This window comes from Falco biarmicus, chromosome 14, assembly GCF_023638135.1.
Source record: "Falco biarmicus isolate bFalBia1 chromosome 14, bFalBia1.pri, whole genome shotgun sequence".
Classification (NCBI taxonomy): Eukaryota; Metazoa; Chordata; class Aves; order Falconiformes; family Falconidae; genus Falco; species Falco biarmicus.
The window spans coordinates 161,891-181,934 of NC_079301.1; the positions used below are offsets into that span (position 1 = coordinate 161,891).

A 20,044-nucleotide genomic window follows, 5' to 3' on the forward strand; every position below is an offset into this window, starting at 1 on the left:
AGTGCTTTCTAAGTGTTATAATTTTACAATTAAGAAAGGGGCAAATATAGCATTTGGTAACATCCAACACAGCTATAAGGCCAATTACCATTGTAAATATTTAACAGGCTAAGAATACTCTTTGGGGAACAACATAGTAAGTAGTTGATACACCACATGTTACCATGGGTTTGTACATACCTCCTGGCTATAGTTTCAAATTGTTTCAGGATGGTAACCACACAAATGTTATTCAAACAGAAATTAAGTTTACCCACAAACAACTACAAGAACAGAATCTTCACAGAAATCAGGTGCTTCAGGACACAACGCGTGTTCTTTCGGTGAAAGCTTTGCTTGACCAGAACCGAAGTCACTGAACTGTTCTCAAAACATCCAGCTCTAACAAGCTGTCCACATCTGCATAACTAAGCCAAGCTGCTTAGGCAGATCTCTTTTGGTTTTGGTGTTTGTTTGTTTTTGGGTTTTTTTTGGGGGGGACAGCTGTTTGACTTGAGTAGGGTACAAGACTTCATTGTCTTCTAATCGCTGCTTTTCTTTGTCATCCTTTAAATACCATTTTGCCTCCAACTCCTCTCCACCAACTTCCTCCTCCTGTCTTCAGTCCCTCCATACATCACTTATCCAAAAATCTTGTTAGCTACAGAACCCTCCACCCCAATGAGAAAGTATGGCTACCATAATAAAGCTAAAAAAACACTGGATATGCTGTTTATTCCCTCTAAACACTTGCCTTGCTCCTTTTTTTTGCTTGCCAGCATGTCGTAACAGCAGTTTTCCTGGAGCATGGAAATTACAAGCCTATGAGTGGTGCTTTCCAGCATAGCCAAACTGTGCTTTCAAATATCCCCATGTGTGACAAACAGAAGTCCAAGAAACATGCATGTTTTCTTTGCCATTCACAGCTGGGATATATGTGCCCCATCAATGGGATACACTGAAATTCTAAACAGTTTGCAAAAGCCTGATAAAAAATTTAATGAGGCAGTAACAACATGCTCCTGGAAAAAGCACTCATAGTATTTAAAGAGTTTAAGAGAAATGACCCCTGCACATAAACAGAAGATTGGAGAGAAAACCCCCGAGTTTTCAGTGATTTGGCAGTCAGGTGATTTTGAAGCATGCTTCAATTCTGGTCAGGCCCAGAGAGCTGAGATGCCTTTGCATTTCAATTAACACTTGCCAGTGACAAAGACTAAGTCTTGCAAAGTCATTTTTTACCTGCAGTGATCTGCCAGGCCGACCCTTGCAGTGCTGCCCTTTTCTCAGCAATAGCCGCCAGGTTACCAGAGCGAGCAAGTCCTTCCAAAGGATTTGTTTCAGTTACCATCTCTTCTTCCTCCTCCTCCTCCACCTCCTCTACACCATCATCTCTCTCCAGCACATCATCTTGTTTCTCTACAGTCTGTGCTTGATTTTTAACCTGATTTTCTTGCCTGGCCCTCCACTGTAAGCTCTCTATAGTATAAATTGGCTGTTCACTGCAGTCTGAAGAGATGCCTGGACTGGACAAAGGGCCACCTCCTTCTGTGTAAACTGAAGCGAGATAGAGAAGGTTCTTCCGCGAAGAACGTGGCAAGCGAGGTCTCATGATTGTGAGAATCCTAGAAAGCAAAAGGTCAGCGTAAAAGTCTTAGAAGCAAAAAAGACTCCAGATGAAAGTTTATCAAGCTGAGCAGCCTTTAAGTGTGAGTTTCCTCCAGGACAGCTCATTCATATATCTCCTCTAACAGGTAAAATCTGATTCTTCCCTGGTGAGTGGATGCTGAAATATTCCTTCTTTGTGATTAAGGACTTGGGATACTTCTAATGGAATTCCTGCTTTGCTGTTCTCATGTGAACAAGTTACCACCTGTGCTAAATTCGTATAGCCTGTATAAGCAGTCACATCTCTGCTACCAAGTCACTTTTTTTCTGATCAGGTTGCTTCTATTCAAGCTTTTACCTCCCCCGATAATCTCCGCTTTCATTTTGAGGGCACAATCCTCTTAAATTCTCCTCCTTCTTCTCTTGGTAAAATCAGTGGGGAGACGAGCAGCAACAAGTAGGGCTTCCTACGTACCTGCCACAATTTCTACTAGATGCAAAGGAAGGGAACACACCTATAACTCAGCATATCACAAGAGAGCCGGCCAAAGCTATTACAAGAGCACTATTTGCTGTCCCTTTTCTAGGTCACCGGATCAAACTTACAGCTGAAGAAGGTGTGGGGTGGCCCAGCAGGGAGCTTCCAAGCAACTATCAGTCAGTCTTATCCACTGCAAAGGAACTTTATGGAGGAACAGCTCCTTCACGGACACCTGTTTGTTACAGTGTTGTTGTCTCTTCTTCCCTTCAAAGAAGACAATGAAAACAACAAGGTGCTCAAAACTCGTTACAAACACGCCCTTTATCCCCTTGCTTTTTTTACCAGAACACTCATTCTCAGACAAGCTGACATCCCAATCCCAGTCCATGACCAGATGTACTGACCAAATACATCAAGGTGCTACAAGGGACTTGCCAATGCACTGACAGCTAGGTTATGTGTGCATATAACACAGATGCGAGCACAGCAAGATGTAGATGTTCCCAAGCTGGTTCTCTGCATGCCATGCCAGACAGAAAAGCCACAAAATGTATTTGTACAGTATTGTCCCAAATATTGTCCCAGTATGCTGCTTCTGGGACCTGAGATCATTCCAGATAGCACTGCAATGAATAGACTTAACAGCTGGGAACTACCACCACTTAGGAATCTTGGTACATAATAGATATGCTCAGTGCTGACTGCAAGCGTCAAACATTAACCCACGACTGCCACAGATACTGGCAAAATCTTGGTGCACACTGAGCCAGACCAGCAGAAGACAGAAGAGGCGGCACAATTAGCCAGCCAGAAACCTCCCCAGGGTTACACTATATTGCACTATAAAAGTCCTGTTATCAGAACTCCCGTGACACTCTTTGAATAATTAAAGCTCTTCCCTGCCCTGTCTCTGGAGTGAGACATTCTGTCTGCCTGTTTAAACAGTTCTAAGGAGTTAAGAACAGAAAACAAAATACTATTTATTACTTTTGTGTAAGCCTAGAAGGCATGAAAATCCTGTGATAGGATTAAAAAAAGACAGCAAGACTATGTAAGTATCTTGTAAAGGCAGGCTTCTGTTAAGTGAGGAGAGAACTGGGAACAGGGACAGAACAGGTTGCATACAACATCATCTATTTGTTGTCTGCTACTGTTATTTCCTACAAGTACTAATATCTGGAAAAAAGAGCACTTAAGGGCCCAAACTTTCATGGGGGAGATTGGCTATTCCTATCTTGAGGAGGCTGCAGCATAGCTGCTAATAACAATTTCAACATGCTAAGAAATGCATGACATACATAAGCTGCTGGTTGAAAAGTGTAAGAAATGCAACAATAAAAGCTCTACACACACATGCCAAAATGTAGCAATTAGGTTATTGCAGTTTCCATCTAAAGGTCACACCACTCCCCCAGTTTTCACAGTAGTACAGAACAGACCCTTACACTACTTACACACAGAAATTCCATGCATACTCACCAGCGTTTACTTTGGCAATGCCAGTCAGCATCTCAGAAATCCAGTTGATCAAGAACTGAGGCCGGAGTTCTGAAGAGTCAGAACATTCCTTCAGTTCCACAAACATTTTCTCTATTAGGATCTGTGTAAAACTTCGGGAAAGGAGGCCTGTCAGCAATGGCTGCCAAAAGCAGTAAAAGGTCTGAGGAATTTTGAACTGCCATAACTCCTTATTTGCTGCAGTAAAAAGAAAAAACCAGAGAAGCCAAAATTCACTGGTTTGTAATTTTTTGTGAACCACTGGTGTGACACTTGTTTGAAACTGAAGTAGTTTGTTCTGAGGTATTTCCTGGGATCCTCACTGAACCTGGAACTATTATTTTCTTATGCTAGGGAAGTAAAACAAGCAGCAAATTGATAATTAACAGCTCACTGAAAGCAAAAAATACAATGCCTGATCTAATCACACGGTGAACCATAGGAAAAGCTGTTGAGGTCCCAGGGAAACTGACAAATTCTTAATTTTCAGTGCCCCTAGGTACCCAATTCTCTTGCAGAAAATCTGTGCAACTCCAGGCATACAGGCAGCAGCATGGAACTAAGATGCAACTGGTGCTCAAAAATAACCATTTAGATTTGCTCCAAATCTTCAGTGTAGAAAAGAAACTAGTGGGAGTTCACAAAATCAGTAGCTATTGCAGACATGAGCAGAGATGCAAGCTTTGAAAGATGTTTTGGCCAGCCAGCATTCAGTGCTGAAGAGCTATCTTTCCATGGTAAGAGATTTATGCAAAAGCGACAGCTATATATGGCCATAAAGGGGTCTGGAGAACAAGTCAGAAGATGTTTAAGGACCCAGACATATGAAAAATATGCAGAGAATTACAGATTTCAATATAATGAGAACAAAAGAACAGACCTGGACATAACACTAGCTATGCACTTTTTACTTATGTGGTGCCCAAAACACTAACCTTCATACTTGATATTTAACATCTTCAGACAATCCATCTTTGGGATGAGAAAGCCATCACTGAGAAGAGCTTCAGCCACTGCCTCCCTAGAGCAATCACAGAGTCTGATTAATGCCACTTAGTCCTTTACATATTAAACCCCCACTTCTACCAGTTCTGAAACAAGTTTGAGAGCCAAATGCCTGGAACTACGAGGAGGTGATCCAGCTTGTTGTAAAGCACTAAAATCATGTGCCAGTTTGGGGCTGGATATATCCCACTAGACTTGGAGGGAATGTGCAAATTGCAACAGAAGCAGAACCCTGAAGGAAACATTTCTGCTCGAGTTGCAGAGGCAAATATTTCGGTATTTCAAAAGCACAGGAACATTTGTCATAAACATTTCACAAGCACAGAACATTCATCATACTGAAATACCTATGGTTTGCAATATGATCCAAGTCTTCTGCCAGTTGGCCAGCCAAGATTTGAGGATCTCTGGCTCACAGAGCCAGGTTCAGGGGAAAAGCCAACCCTGCTGACCTGCTGGCAAGGCACACTTAAGGCGCAGTTCACACAGCTGTTCGGCAGGTAGGCTGTGGCAGGGTCACAAATGCTCTTCCCTACAGCACCTACAGTTCTTGCTTGGATGTCTTCTGCCCTTATAGCTATCCTGCGAACTTCGGTTAGTCTGACAGCACTGAACGGTCAAGCTAAAGTACCACTTCATCTCCTGTTAGGCTGGCTTAAGTCAAGTGGAAGACTGAGGGGACCCACATAGGCTCAACTGACACTTGAAAGTAAAATACAGCAAAAGGGACCGAAGTAAAATTCCCATAACTACCCCAATATCCAGCCATGGGATACTCTTTGAGTTCTTCTGTTTGTGCTTCTATCCATAAGCTTGTCTATCTGTGCAAAGATACAGCACTAAAATAAACACTTCTCAGAATAAAACCCAAGGTGGCCATCTTTGAACACCGAATAAATTCCAAAGAAATAACTGCTTTTGCTATCAGACCTGTTGGATTTGGAACGGTAGTACCCATGTCAAACACAGCATAGTTTGGTATAGAATGAATCAAAAAATTCACCTTCTCCAGTAGGGGTGACTTCCAAATCTAAACATCCAACCGTGACATAGATCCAATACAGGATTTTTATAAATACGAACAGCAGCTGAAGATCTCGGAGTGCAGAAACAACACACACAAACACTAGACCACTTTGTCATAAGCAGATGATGTGGTGGGAAATCAGAAGGGCAGTGGTAGAATGTAATTTGTTTCTAAAATACAAGCCCACTTTCAATTCCCCTCTTCTCTGGAAACTGCTCCAGCCTAACTACCATGAGTCCTACATGCAATGACTGATCATCACCAACTATTAAGGACAGCTCCATGCAGACGGCAGCTTCAGTTGAGAACTTTTTAAGCAGAAAAACATCTGACTAAAAAAGGTCCACTGGGTCAATTCTCTGAAGCAGACAACAGAGGATCCTTTGCAGTTAGCTCATTCTGCTTTAGGTCTGTAGGAATCTTCTGCCCCCTGCATAACCCAAATTACAGGGTATGTTGGCAGGGGAAATGAAAGGCTTTACTCAGAATTACATTGGCATTCTAAATTACAAATGTACTTTCATAGGTCACTTGACATATTCAAGGGAACTCAAACTCTCATACCTCTGAGTGCACAATCCAAGTTGCCAAACCTAATGAAGTCACAGCCTTGCCAATGCATTCTGCGCCTTCCTCCCCTTCATGTGCTCTATTTTCCATGAGTGAATAATAAAAAAATTATTTTAAATTAAGCACCTTCAGAAATACACAGGAGACTGCAGGAACAACCCTGTCTTCAGCTGAGAAGGACAGTACCATTAGTCGGTCCTTCAGAAAATTCCAGTCTCACAGAGGCCACTGAGGAAGCACTAGCGATACATGACAGACTCCATATGAATGAGAGAGGAAACAGTTGCACCATTTCAGGAGAGATATGAAGCAAAGCAGAAGTGATTACCACAATGGCATTCAAAAACAACTTCTAGGAATCTCTGTGTTCACTAACATAAACATAAAAGCACAACTTAATGTGTAAAGCTTGCAGAGTTTGTTTGTTAAGTAAAAAACTTACTTGATTATAAATTGCTGCCTTAGTAGCATACTATTATTCGTCTTCTCAAACAAATGTCATGGTGGAGAACAGACTGATAGCAAGGGCTAGAGAAAGTAGAGCTTTTATTGAGTTTCTGAAGAAGAGAATCTATGACCATTCACACAAGAACGTTTAATGGAGAATTCCCTCTAAAGATAGATAAATCTGCACTTAAAAGAAACCCCATGCCATGTCACTGTATTTATGCTGCTATTTAAAAACCAATGGAAACCAGAGTGTGATAGGGTCTCATTTTCAATACCGTTAACATGCTATTATTGATAAACAGAAGTAGAATATACATGGATGAATCCTTTCTGGGAACTGTCTTTAATCATTTTGGGCTCTCAAATAAAGTGCATAAGTGGTTCTAAAAAGCTGGATAAAAGCACAGCCTTCCATTAACTGTGAATAACTTGTGTTATTTAAAAAATGCATCTGGATGCTGGAATAAAAATAGCATGAGATGAAGTAGGCGCTCAAGGATGAAATATGGGACCAAGTGCCTAATCCTAGAGTTTGCTCTACCATTCAGAGGCTTCCAACCCACCTCTGTCTCCCCTCTACAGGAAGAATTTGCTTTTGATTTGCCTGACTGTTCATCACGCTCAGCCAGCTAAACTTGGTTCTTAGTGGGATTTAGCATTTGTCCATAAGGCCACTTGTTTGATGTCAGCTCATGTAGCATTTATTCAGATGCAGTCTGGCCTTTGTCCTGTTATTCTCTGAAATGAGCAACACAGTATAAGTGTTCCAACAGAGGAGAGCTTCAGTAGAAAATGCAGATTAATTGGAATCATTTTCTCTCAAGCAAAACCGTATTATTCAAGCAACTTTCCAATGTTAAACAACATACAGACTCTAATAGGATTCTTCATTAAGCCACCTGCCATACTGCAATACAAATAACTGTACGATACTAAGATTCTCCCTTAAGGATCCAGACAGGAGAACAGGTCAAGTTGGGTTTTGAGACAAGGACCTGGCTGCATGAAGCACACTCCAAAACTTCCTGAATAAGACATCATGGTTCTGTCAGCAGGCTGCCAAGGAGATGGCAAGAGGCAAGTGGTTAGCGAGATCTTCTTGCTTCTCCCTTCACCCCCAGCTCAACTTTGACACAGTCAGGTGTTTTTAAAAGCGTAGCGAAGGCAGCAATCTCACTGCAGTGCTAGTTCCAGCCTTTGCTGTTCTGGAAGAAAAGGACCTGGTGGTGCTAGCTGATGGCCAGCTGAACATGAGCCAGTGGTGTGCCCAGCTGGCCAAGGAGGCCAACAGCATCCTGGCTTGTATCAGAAACAGTGTGGCCATCATGACAAGGGCAGTGACTGTCCCCCTATACTTGGTGCTGGTGAGGACACACCTCAAATGCTGGGTTCAGTTTTGGGCTCCTCGCTACAGGACAGACATTGAAGGGCTGAAGTGTGTCCAGGGATGGGCACCGAGCTGGGGAAGGGGCTGGAGCACAAGTCCTATGGGGAGCAGTTGCGGGGGTTTAGCCTGGAGAAAAGGGGCTCAGGGTGGACCTGACTGCTCTCTGCAGCTGCCTGAAGGGGCTGTAGGCAGGTGGGGTTGGTCTCCTCTCCCAGATAACAAGTGACAGGACAAGAGGAAACGGCCCCAAGTTGTGCCAGGGGAGGGCTAGACTGGATATGAGGAAAAATTTCTTCACAGAAAGAATGGTCAAGCACTGGAACAAGCTGCCCAGGGAGGTGGTGGAATCACTGTCCCTGGAGGTGTTTTAAAGAACACATCGATGTGATGCTTAGGGACATGGTTTAGTGATGAACTTGGCAGTGCTGGGTTAACAGTTGGGCTTGATGATCTCAAAGGTCTTTTCCAACCAAAATGATTCTGTGATTCTATGGTTCTGGCTGCAGGGGAAAAAAACCAACTGTGTGCCTTGTAGGTTGATTAGTCTGCTTGAAATAGCTGGTCTGCAGAAAGGACACTCCAGCAAGATTCAAGATGTGAATTTTGATAAGGTCTTAAATTGATTTTTCAAGTAAATAATTTTCACCCTGCACGATTAAAACAGAGAAAGTAGGCATAAAGAAGGCTTAAATAAGGGGAAGCATGGCAGCATCTGGCTTACATTGCTTGAACCAAAAACGGAGTTTGAGAATCAATAAAGTAGCTCTTTGATATAAAAACAGTCAGTGGAAAATGAGTACATCTCAACACCCTGCTAAAACCTGGTTCCAATGATTGCTCCAGTGACTGTGGAACTGAGCCTATACTGTCACTGTGGTGAAACATTTCCATTACATCACTATTATTTCAGGTACTTCACAGAGAGCATTGCAGCAGTGCCACAAAACCCATGCAGAGCTACCACATGATGCATGACTGCATCTTACACAGGGGCTTGGAAACTAACACCACCCTCACAGTGGTACCCAGCACTAGAGCCACGCTCAGCACTTGGTTTCCAGTTGTCCTAGCAAGAATGAAGGCGGCAAAGGTTAAGGGTCATCTATTCAGCTTTGAAGAAAGGCGTCAGTGAAGTAAGTCCCTTGACCCACTTCTCTATCTCCTAATACAGAAGTGAGAAACTCACCAGGAGAAATAATAAGCTGGGTGACCAGACTTCCACATTCTCCTGCAACACAATGCCCCCTCCCTGCTTTGGCTTTGCCAGCTCCCAGGAATAAACACGTGTGTGAACACAGTCAATCCACTATGCAAAAATCAAGGCAAATGCTTTATTAAAGCAGCTGGCCTATTTGACATCTACTGCTGACAAGAGCAGAAAAATACAGAAAAGTACCAAAACTAGGTGTTTGTAACCAGTATGTTATGCAGTTCCTAGGGCTTTCTGGAGCTAATACCGCTTAAAGAAGCAAAAGGAGTCAGAGAGAGCTTGTAAAGTAAAAGGAATAAGGGTTGGAAACTCACTGCCGAAGCTGTTCTGATCCAGTAACATGTATGTTCCCTTTCCACAAGTTTGGCTCAAAGTCTGGAATTGTGGAACCAGTATTTACTGGAAATAATACCCACACATATATACCAAGAAAAACATTCTTGCCGAAACTTCTCTCTGAACACAGGCAGTTAAAGGCAACTGCAAAATCTCTCTGCAGTAGCGTCACCACCAAAGGGTTTGGCTCTTTGCAAGTTTTGCAACCTGTGAGCTGTGAAACAGCACCCCCCCCCCACCCCCCCACCCCCCGTTCTTGGCTGCTGGAAGTGGGAGATTTCCCCACATATCAGAGTAGTTATTTTAATGAAGTTGCCTCATCATTAGGAGTCGATCAGGAAACCATAAAACAGCTAACAGAAACAAAACCCACAAGACAGAAAAGAATACATCTTTATAGCCACAAAACCCAGCTTCCTCCCGTCTGTTTTCTTTGCCTTATTTGAAGCCGGTGCTTAAGGGAAACATCAAAAAAGCCTTATTCAATGTAGCACAATGCAGGGAAGACCAAGTTCTTATGAAAACATTACTGCCAGATTTGACTACTTAAGAAATGACAGATACCCTAGAGATACTATACCATCAGACTTTTTTGTTGGAACAAAGGATCCAGTGATGCTGTTTTTCACAGATTCTTGTCTCGCCTTTGAAGTTTCTTTAGGTTACACCTAGCATCTGAGTTTCATACCCTTATCTATATTATTGGGCTGGAATTCCAAACAAAGCTCTCAGAAAGCTGGAAATGAGATCAGGCTCCTGAGGTGTGCCACCTAGTTCTAGGACTTTCCCAGATAGACATCAATCTTTTTAAACTGCTTTAACTTTGGAAGCAGCATCTCCTAAGCACGCTGGTGCCCTGTAATCCATGCTATCACATACTCTTGGAGAAGGCAGGATGTAAAACCAATTCTATTCTACTGCCAGTTTACCTTCTAAGCAAAGCAGTGAAATTCCCAACACGTTGTGCAGGAATTGTTTCATTTATAATCTACAGCTATCCTAAAATATTTCCACAAGTGGGTCTTTTTGAAAGACAGGAAAAGCCTAACCCTTCCATTTGACTGACCAACACATAAGCAAGCACACAAGCCTACGCATTGCAGTTACAACAGCGAAGCACCCTAACTGCTCATCCACCATAACAGCTTTCCAGAACAGAAGATTCACACACGGGCACTTTTGGACTAAGAGAAACTGTTTAACAGAACATGAAAACAACACAGACTACTTCCAAGCAGGAGGTGGTGTTGGGGGCGGGATGGTTACTTTTCAAGTCTTCTCTACATCTGCCAGACCAGTTTCCCGTAAAAACAGTAATGCAAAAAAAGCTGTCACATTCTGACGACAGCACCCTGTACAAAACAGCTTTCCACCAAACCAGATTCAAGCAGCTTAAAGCTGCACTTAAATTCAATTCTGTTAAACTGTTTCAGAGGTGTCAGGCTGACTGCAGGAAAGCAAACTCCTGCTTATTTGCCCACTGATCACACACTACAAGCAGGCCTACGCAGGCTCCTTCCACTATGTTGTCCTTAGAATATCTGCTATTTGCTCAGGAGCACCCTTCAGAAGCAAGGGGAAAAAAACGTAACCAAGCTTGTCAGCAGAAAAGCTAGTTATGGCAAGCTGTGATAACTGTTGATAACCATTGATGCTGCGAGCAAGCACCACTTCAAGCCAGACTGCTACCAGTATCCTGGGGTTGGGAAGTGCTCTGGAGACAATCAGTCCTCTGCAAAGCAGAAAACTGGCTATTGACATTAGGGGGTCTGGGGGTTTGTTTGTTAGTTTTAAGGTTACTAATTCCAGAGAGAGACTAGAGATTCCCCATTTTACTGCACACTCCTGGGACAGCAATGGGTCCATATTAGGATTCTATGTTAGAAAACTCATCACATGCTGTGGTCTTTTCACTGAACAGAACTCCAAAGAGACTTCCCTTCCCCACACACCTGCTCTCCAGCCAGAACACAGACAAGCACAGTAGCAAAGGTTTAATTGACAGCCCTGCCTCAGAATCCATCCCACTCACTTGCTGTCTGTTCTAACAGTTTAGGCACTGCCGAAACTGTGAATTCAGCCTAAAGAGCTCCTCTGAGAATTGCCCATGACATAAATATATAGTGTGAAGCGCTTAAGATAGGAACTTGAGACTGTTTAAAGGGAAAAACATTAGCATGGTTTTGTTGTGCTAGTAGTAAAGAACAAGCATTGCTGAGCCCTGGGAACTGGCTGGGTATTCCAAGTGTTGCATCCTCAAATACACCATCAGTTCCAAGGCTTTCAAAAATGAAGCTGCCCCAACTCCTCTCTTCACCCTCCAGCACGTGGTATTTCACAGCTTGACGAGGACCACAACTTTGAAACACTGGTGCCTCAAAGGCCACAAATACAGTCACTAGCATCTAAATTCTGAATATTCTGTCAGAAGACCTAGTTTGATTGATGAAGTAGATTATTTGTTCTTTTGGAAATGTGCACAAGTCGGGTTGAATGTACTTTATGCAGCTTTATGTATGGGACAAATAGCAAGAGCTGACACAACAGGCAGTCCGTATAAAGGTGATGACAGACAACTGCTAGAACATGATTTAACACACTTTCATGGAACATCATAAAAATGTTTTGCAGAATCACTGCACAGCAAGTGAACCAAAAGCACAGTATTTTCAAAAACAACTTGTTTTGATCATGTACTTATAGGACAGTACTGTTATGAAAAGCAACTTTTGCACAAACGTAAACTAATAGGAGAGCATGCGAACAAGGTGTGGCTAACAGGATGCTCAGTGAGAATCAGAATCACAGGTAGGTGTAATGGCTTGCCTTTGGTACACAGGTACCTTCCAAGCATCTAGCAACAGGCAGTTTAAGTGATATAGAAGTCCCATGTTTAGTAAGTTATGCTTCTCATCGCTGAATATTCATGCCTTCTTGCTCATTACTCCATGCTCAGTAACCAATGGGCAACACCAATAAGGTGCAAGTCTCTTCCTCAGGGTTTTCTTTGGCACAGGATCTGATAACCTCTTAATCAGCAGCTTGTATGGCATATATATTTATACTCAAAACATAGAATCATCTAAGTTGGAGAAGATCTTTAAGATCATTGAGTCCAACCATTAACCCAACACTGCCGAGCCTACCATGTACATCCGGAGTTACAGCTCATCCCTGTAACATGCTACTCTCTCCCCTCTACAGAGTTACACTGATCGCATTTCTCAGTGGGACAAGATCTTAATGCAAATTTATACAGTAATGATAAAGTCTCAACTGGGTTCTAGAGACCCTGCAGTAATAGAAAGATAGAAAGTACGGAAAAAGCCAAGTACTGCTCTGCAATTATGAAGAATTCTAAAGGCTACTGTGAAACCAAAGTCTACACAAGGTTGCTAGGAGAGCTTTTGAAGACACTGAAGATCCTGACATGCCTTGGGGTCAGCACAGCTAAGTCAGGGACAACACCCTGGAGACCATCTGGCACAGGAAACATTACTCATTAACACAGATCAACAACTCAGTCCTCAAAGATGTTGAGGAAATCAACCAGGTGCTCTCTCAATGATCAGCTGAACGACACAGTGAAAAGGCAGTGCAATAGCTCCATACGGTACCTTTCACCTCAGTTCCTTATCAGAGACACACCTGTTCTCTTGCATCAGGTCTTTGATCTGAGCCAAAATCCAGTCCACTTCTGAAGAGGAATCAGACCACAGCTCTCGAGATTTTGAAACAGACTGCACTGTCTGCATAACCTGAGTGAAGGAAAAATCCAAACATTAACAGAAAATATTCCTCAATGGTGAACAGAAAGGCATTGCTACTAAGAGAAGATGCACATGGCCATATGCACTTCATTATCAGCGCTTCAAAAAACTCACAAAAGTTTCCCTTCCTAGGAGTATATTAAAAATTAACATAAGCCACATCATACTTGGAAAAGGCCTCAATTAAAAAGGCAGCAGCACCAAGAAGTCAGTCCTGGCATCCTCATTCTGGTTCTAAACCTTGCTCTCCCTGACTTCAGCACAAACCAGGACAGACTCATTTTGAATCATTAACTCAACATCTGGGGTGGGAATGAGGTTGCCTACTCAGGACAAGGTTTTGCCAGTCATATTATACATACAGTAGATCAAAATGTCGAATCAACGCAGTCATCTAGGCAACCTGTAACCAGCTGAGAGCATCTGATGAGTAGGAGCAATACACGAGACTACTAGGCTGTACCAAGAATGGAAAAGAGAATACTGAAAGTTAAGAGTTTTCTTGGTTTGACATACACCTTATCTGAGCCTGTACAGCAAGCTAAGACCTGCCTTCTACGTATGCTCCTTGAGCTACCCAAGTAGCAATTTACCATCACCACTTCCTATAAAACATTGGTATGAAGCATGTTACATCACTGACAAGTATCTGGCAGATTCTTTTTGGAAGATAGTAACTACTGAGAGAAAAGAAAGAATTATTTTTCCTGCCAGGTAGGAATGTAATGTAAAATGAGACTGGAACACCAAGGTGTCATTTTCAGGACTCTGATTAGCTCTCTTAACCTATATATGCAAAGCTACCACTGCAAAAGATACTTTAGATGAAAAATCAAGTGTAAAGACATGACTTAAAGTGACTAAGTACCTCTACCCTATGCACATGAACAATTAGACAACAAAGTACACAGCCCCTATGACAGAGCTTATTTTGGCCTAGTTTACAACTTCAGAGATTTATATAAACTTCTAACTATAATAAGTAGTTAACAAAATAGCCAGAGAAGTATCTGGATCAGAGACTGTACAGTTATACTGTTATAATGGTGACTTAGGTATAGGTGATTCTCCTACTTCATGAAAAAGATTAGAGACAGACTATACATTTACGCAGGGAGACTAGCAAAGACACGTACTACTCTTTCTATGCCAAACCAGGGAAAGCATTTGAATATCAGCCTAAAAAAAGCTTCAAGTAGTATTTATTTGATATTTGGAACATTCAGTTGCTGTCATGGTTAAGAAATTATTTGCATGCACCAAACCATCTGCCCTTAAAGGGTGCAAGAACAAACCCACGTCATTTTTTTCAATCCATTTCTAAGTTTCAGAGATTTTATCAGCTATAATCAGTTTTAGATTACAGGTCTACTGTTCTACAGAACAGAGTTTCAGAGGCCAACAAAGGGCCAATATGCTTGCACCCCTTCAAATTACTGGCAACAGTAATTAATGCATAAAATTAGTATTATGTTTTTCATTAAAGACAAACTCAGTAAGAATTGGCAGGTATCAGCCACAAGGAAAAACATTCCTTGCGCTGACCAATCTTGGCAAGGCCTCTGCTCACTCTTACGCAGTGTACCTTAAAGTGGCAAAAATGATACATTAAAAGAAGCTATATCCACAACACAGGTATATACAGAGCATTCATTTTTCACAGTTCAGCTGTACTTTGTCAGTTGACAGACTTGGAAATGCACCACTTGAAATCAGTCAACAAGAAAGGCAGCTTTACAGAGTGAACGGAGAAATTTCAAAAGCACAGTATGCAGAATTCAATTAAATTGAGGCATGTAATATAGATTACTCTTCAGCATGTATTTACACCGTTTTGACGGGGTAAGAACAGCTTCACATGTGCTTTGAAACAAAGGCTTTGAAATTACTCTTTAGCAACTGCCTGCCTACTCCCTTCCCCATTAAACCCTGGCCAGTTTAAATTTTGAAGTTGCATTTTCCTACTTGGTTTGAAATACTTCCCTCTGTTCTGTTAATATGTTAAGAGTTCACTCACCACACATAATCAACTTGTCTCCTTTATGATGCAACACAAAAAGTACAAAATAAGCCAGTACCAGCTACAGAAAGGGAAGGACAAACAAAGGAGAATCATGTTATATACTCCAAAACCAAGACAATGAAGGAAGTGGGATGTTCATTTTCAATAAAATTCTTGACCCTAGTTCTCATTGCTGATTAAGTCTGCACTTCACTGGAACATTAGCACACTTTCTCCTTTAGGCCCTACTGATATTAATTGAAACAAAAGTGAGAACAGCTCCCCAGTAACAACAGTATGTTGGTGAGGTCATATCCAAAGACATTCTACAAGGTTTGTAACCCAGCTCTCAACACATTTTAAGAACCATCCCATTATTAAGAAGGGGAAACTGATCAGGGAAAGATTTCTGGGGCAAATTATTCACAAATCTTAACTGCAGCACCTTAGCCACTGGTCCCCTGCAAAAGTATATGATGGATGATAGAACACAGAAGCTAATGACTTCTGAATGACAGGTCTCAATTTCCAGACATGCTAGGATGAAAACAAACCAAGCACTATCCACATCCACAAGGAAGACTTGGGATCTCCAACAAGTACGTATCTCATTTATAAACATGAACAAAGTGTTCTCATCCATCACAGCTCAAACTGCTTGTTCTCTGCAGTGAAGCTTCTCTTTGGCAGCCATGACTGACAACAGCAGGAGAGGTATCTGAAGAAGGAATTAAAAAAAACTCTCTCCACACATGCAGCAGTCATGGGTCTACTGTGGGCTATGCACTAGATGGCAGCTCTACTTTAGGCCAGAGTACATAAACTGGCAAGCGTTAGCAGCCTGTGGCCACTGGCGTACTGTCACCCCTACAGCACTGATACAAATACCACTTCTGTATCACTGACACTTCTGGAGAGATTATAATTGTGGGAGGGTGCTACAGGGGAAAAAAAAAAAATCCCTGCTGTTACATGAAACAAACTCCTGGCACAGCAACTTAGTCGTGCTAGCATTCAGGTATTTCAAATGATGCCTGGCCAAGAGCATTAGTTCTTCAGTTTGGGCAAGAATGAAGACTTACCACCCCAAGCAGGAAATGAGAAGAACCAGAAGTGCTGGTGATCAGACCGTACTTACCCTAAACTGCTCATTCTTGTAGGATATCAGCACATCTCTGACTTTTTCTAGAAATAAACATAAATATATAGTTTAAGCAGGGAATGGATCAACTATGTAAAGGAATTTTGCATCTGGGCAAGCTGCTTAGTTCTGCTGAGTATACACTCAAGGAAGACTGCAGTCAAATGAAATCATAAATTCCAATTCAGGCAACACTGTGGAAGACTCCTACAGCTCCCAGACTTTTCCAGTAACATAAAATTTATGAAGTGGGGTTGAACCATGAGTTCAGTATTTTATCACAGCCAAGCTGGATAAATCCAGACAGCTCCAAAAAACCCCCTAAATAGATCAGATTAGGAAGAAATTGTTCCCACAGACAGTTCATGTTCTGCTGCATATTTGCAATCCTCATACTTGCATTTCAAATCTATTTCAACAGCACTGAGGCTACTCACATCCTTACTGGACTTCATTAAAGTTGAATTGACCATCCACATGAGATGTCCTTTCTCTCATCTGTGGACCACTTCTACTGTACCTGAAATAGCACCATCTTTCAAAATACTTCACCATTCAGGTGTGATTGTCACCTGCTATCAGAATGCCCACCACCCAGTATCAGCTAGATTAAACTTCACAGGCATTTGAACTGTAGCACTGATACATCATTGCCATTCCATCACTCTAGACGTATAAATCACAGAATCTACTGTATCGATCTGTGGTTCTCTCTTTTGGTAGCTGGGGGCGGGGTGTTGTTCTTTTTTCTTTTTTTTTTTAATTTTTGTGTGAGGGGCTAACCAGGGAGAAGGAGGAATAGCACATGCTTGGATCTCATCCAACATGAAGTCAGACAGGAGCCCCCACATACACTCTGACAAGAAGTGATAAGTGCTGCTGTGTTCCAAACGTCAGTACTGCCTCTATGTTTGGATTGTTCTGATAAATTATGTATTAAAATCAAAGTGCACAACAAATTAGCTAACGCTTCTGGACTGCAGCTACTGTATCTATGTATGCGTCTGTTACAAAGGAATCTAGAAGACTTGCAACAAATTCATAGATCCTAAAGCCAGAAAGATCATTATAGTCACCCAGTGTAACCTTCCAGGGAGCAGTAAGGGTCACTTCAGCATTTCTGCTGAAACACTCTCTGGACCTTGGATTGGGCTGCTCTAATCTGCTGGGTGAGTTACTCCCCATAAGCATGCCATGTTTTGTCTGAAAAAGTTATGACTAACTCATTTTACTGTTGGAGGTACTGTTTGATACCTCAAACTCACAGACCAGCCACCTAATCTGAACTCCTGCTTCCTCCAGTAAGTCATTCAAACCACAAATCGACTTTGAGTAAAGTTCTTTATTTTGGGTTCAAAAACTCCCGGTGATGGAAAAGCAACCACCAACACAGTTTACCAAAGTTTTCCCATTGTTTTGCACTTTGTATCTTAGATTATGCCCATGTTGAGTTACCTGTGATTACTTTTTATTTTACATACTATTGTTTCTGTCCACATGTGAAGTATTTTGAAACTGGCTGAACTGCCCTTATCCTGTTCTTGCTCAAGTTATGAATCTGCAGAGTTTTGAGGGCTATAAAAGGACCACAGCATTCTTTGCCAGTAATGGCCTCAATACCAAAACTGTGGCTGTCAAGACACTACAACTAATTTTTACAACACTTGGTCCTAAACCATCCCAGTATAACTGTTGCTACTGATTAGTATACTGCATATTCAACAGAAGTAAAAGATTTTACGATACAAATTCAGTCAGCTAATACCAAAAAAGTCAGACACCCCAAGAATCCACTCAGGTCCAAAGAGGAATCCCAAAACCTGAGCTGAAGATATATCTTTATGCATTGTCAGGGCTAGAAGATGACACTTTTAAAGTGTTCTCTCTAGCATGGGACATACCTAATCCCTGTATGTGCCATTATTCTAGGGACACCTACCATGGAATTCCTTGTGTTTCTGACAGGCCTCATGCTGTGGGGTTTGAATCTCCCATGCGTCATTGTCTAACTCTGCACTTGCTTCCACCCCTTGCTGCTCCTCGTCCTCGTCCTCACTTTCTTCACACAAGTTATTGCCTAGCTGACGGCTCCAATATGTCTTTCGCAGCCAGTCCAGCACAACATCACAACCTAAGGGAGAGCAGAAAACATTATCATCTCAGTGACATTTTGTTATTGAAAAAAAGTAATATAGGTGGCACATTGCTAAGTTGCATTCTGAAAAGAAATGCTGTTAACAAGTTAGGAACCTTGAAATCACATACAAGTCCGTTAATGAAAAAACAACGGAAACCCACACCCCAGTATCACAGGACTGGTAATACCCACCCACTGTCTTTTTGGCCACAGAAAGGACTGGACACTGCTATAGCACTGCACCTTGCTCAAGCCACACCAAATTTAAGCAGAAACTAAGTCCCAGCAGTGGTCCCTTAATGAGAAAATGAGTCAATTCTTTCATATCACCACAATCAACACAGTGTCTGTAACAATAACATAATTTTTTGTTCAGAGACTACATTCTATAGAATGAAAAGAAAACCCCTTTTCTCCCATCACTATTTCACTACCCAATTCAACCTAAGGGTCCTGCCGAAGGTTATTTAACTGGTTCCTCAGTGCTTAACCCAAAATTCCCAGGAATCCCTTCAGATGCCACGGGCTGGTCATTCACTCAGGCTTGCAGTACCTACTGCATTTCTCCCTGAATGGGATTTTTAAAGGTCTCAGGTATCTCAGAGCCACCAGGAGCAGCACTTACCTCTTTCCCTGAGAAGACCTTCCTGTGCCGTAAAGAAGCAAGAGGGCCGAATATTGTTTCCATTATTTTTTTCAGGGGAGGGAGAAAGTCTGTAAACACCTACCCTGTGATGCACCACAATTTGGAGCCATTGGACACAGTTCAGCTATCCACAGCGAGCAGTGGCAAACCCTCCCGATATCTCACACCACAGCTCTTCCTGCCCACTGCCTGCCCTGTAGTGTCCCAAAATGGAGAGAGGGGTGCTCGCTCAGGGCCTGTGGCACTGGCACTGCCACCCCAAGCCCACCTCAGGCTAGGCCCTCATAATGGCGCCCGCCAGCAGCACTCACCCTTGCGGCACAGGGCCAGCCGTGGCAACTTTCCGTGGGTCAGCTCATGACGGAGATCCACAACCCAGATGGGGATATCCACCTGGAAGAACAGGTACAGGTGTTACACCACATCTCCTGCTGCATCATGCCACAACTCTATGCAGCCCTGCAAGGCTGCAGAGAACCTCTACCTGAGTGGGAACAGCCTCTTCCAGGCCACTCCCGCACCCCAGTCCCCCCCCCCCTCTAAGGGTGGGCTGAGATCTCCTCCTCTCTGATCTCACTTCTCTGGTGGCCTAGTATCCGTACAAACTTGGGATTTTACAATTTACGGTCTTCAATGTTACTTGCAAAACAGATGCCTTTTTAGACAAGATACTGAAAAGCAGTTAGATTAAACTGACAAATCATATGATAAATAATACTCAAAGCACACATACTCGAAGTTGCATGCAGTTTTCTGCCACTTTCCTACAGACAGCTAACTTTAACTACGCAAGACCTC

At 42.4% G+C, this 20,044-nt stretch overlaps 1 protein-coding gene across 1 annotated transcript in view; it reads right to left on the reverse strand.

Annotated features, from left to right (window-relative positions):
- Nucleotides 1-20,044, reverse strand: part of LAS1L (LAS1 like ribosome biogenesis factor) — a 28,358-nt gene that overhangs the window by 6,383 nt on the left and 1,931 nt on the right. Inside the window, exons 4-11 of the mRNA XM_056359491.1 lie at nucleotides 19,558-19,639; nucleotides 18,403-18,594; nucleotides 16,461-16,507; nucleotides 13,199-13,308; nucleotides 4,501-4,586; nucleotides 3,548-3,763; nucleotides 2,194-2,332; nucleotides 1,222-1,604 (exon numbers count right to left, since the gene is read on the reverse strand). Of these exons, the coding sequence (XP_056215466.1) occupies nucleotides 1,222-1,604; nucleotides 2,194-2,332; nucleotides 3,548-3,763; nucleotides 4,501-4,586; nucleotides 13,199-13,308; nucleotides 16,461-16,507; nucleotides 18,403-18,594; nucleotides 19,558-19,639 (1,255 nt within the window). The remainder of the gene's footprint in view (nucleotides 1-1,221; nucleotides 1,605-2,193; nucleotides 2,333-3,547; nucleotides 3,764-4,500; nucleotides 4,587-13,198; nucleotides 13,309-16,460; nucleotides 16,508-18,402; nucleotides 18,595-19,557; nucleotides 19,640-20,044) is intronic.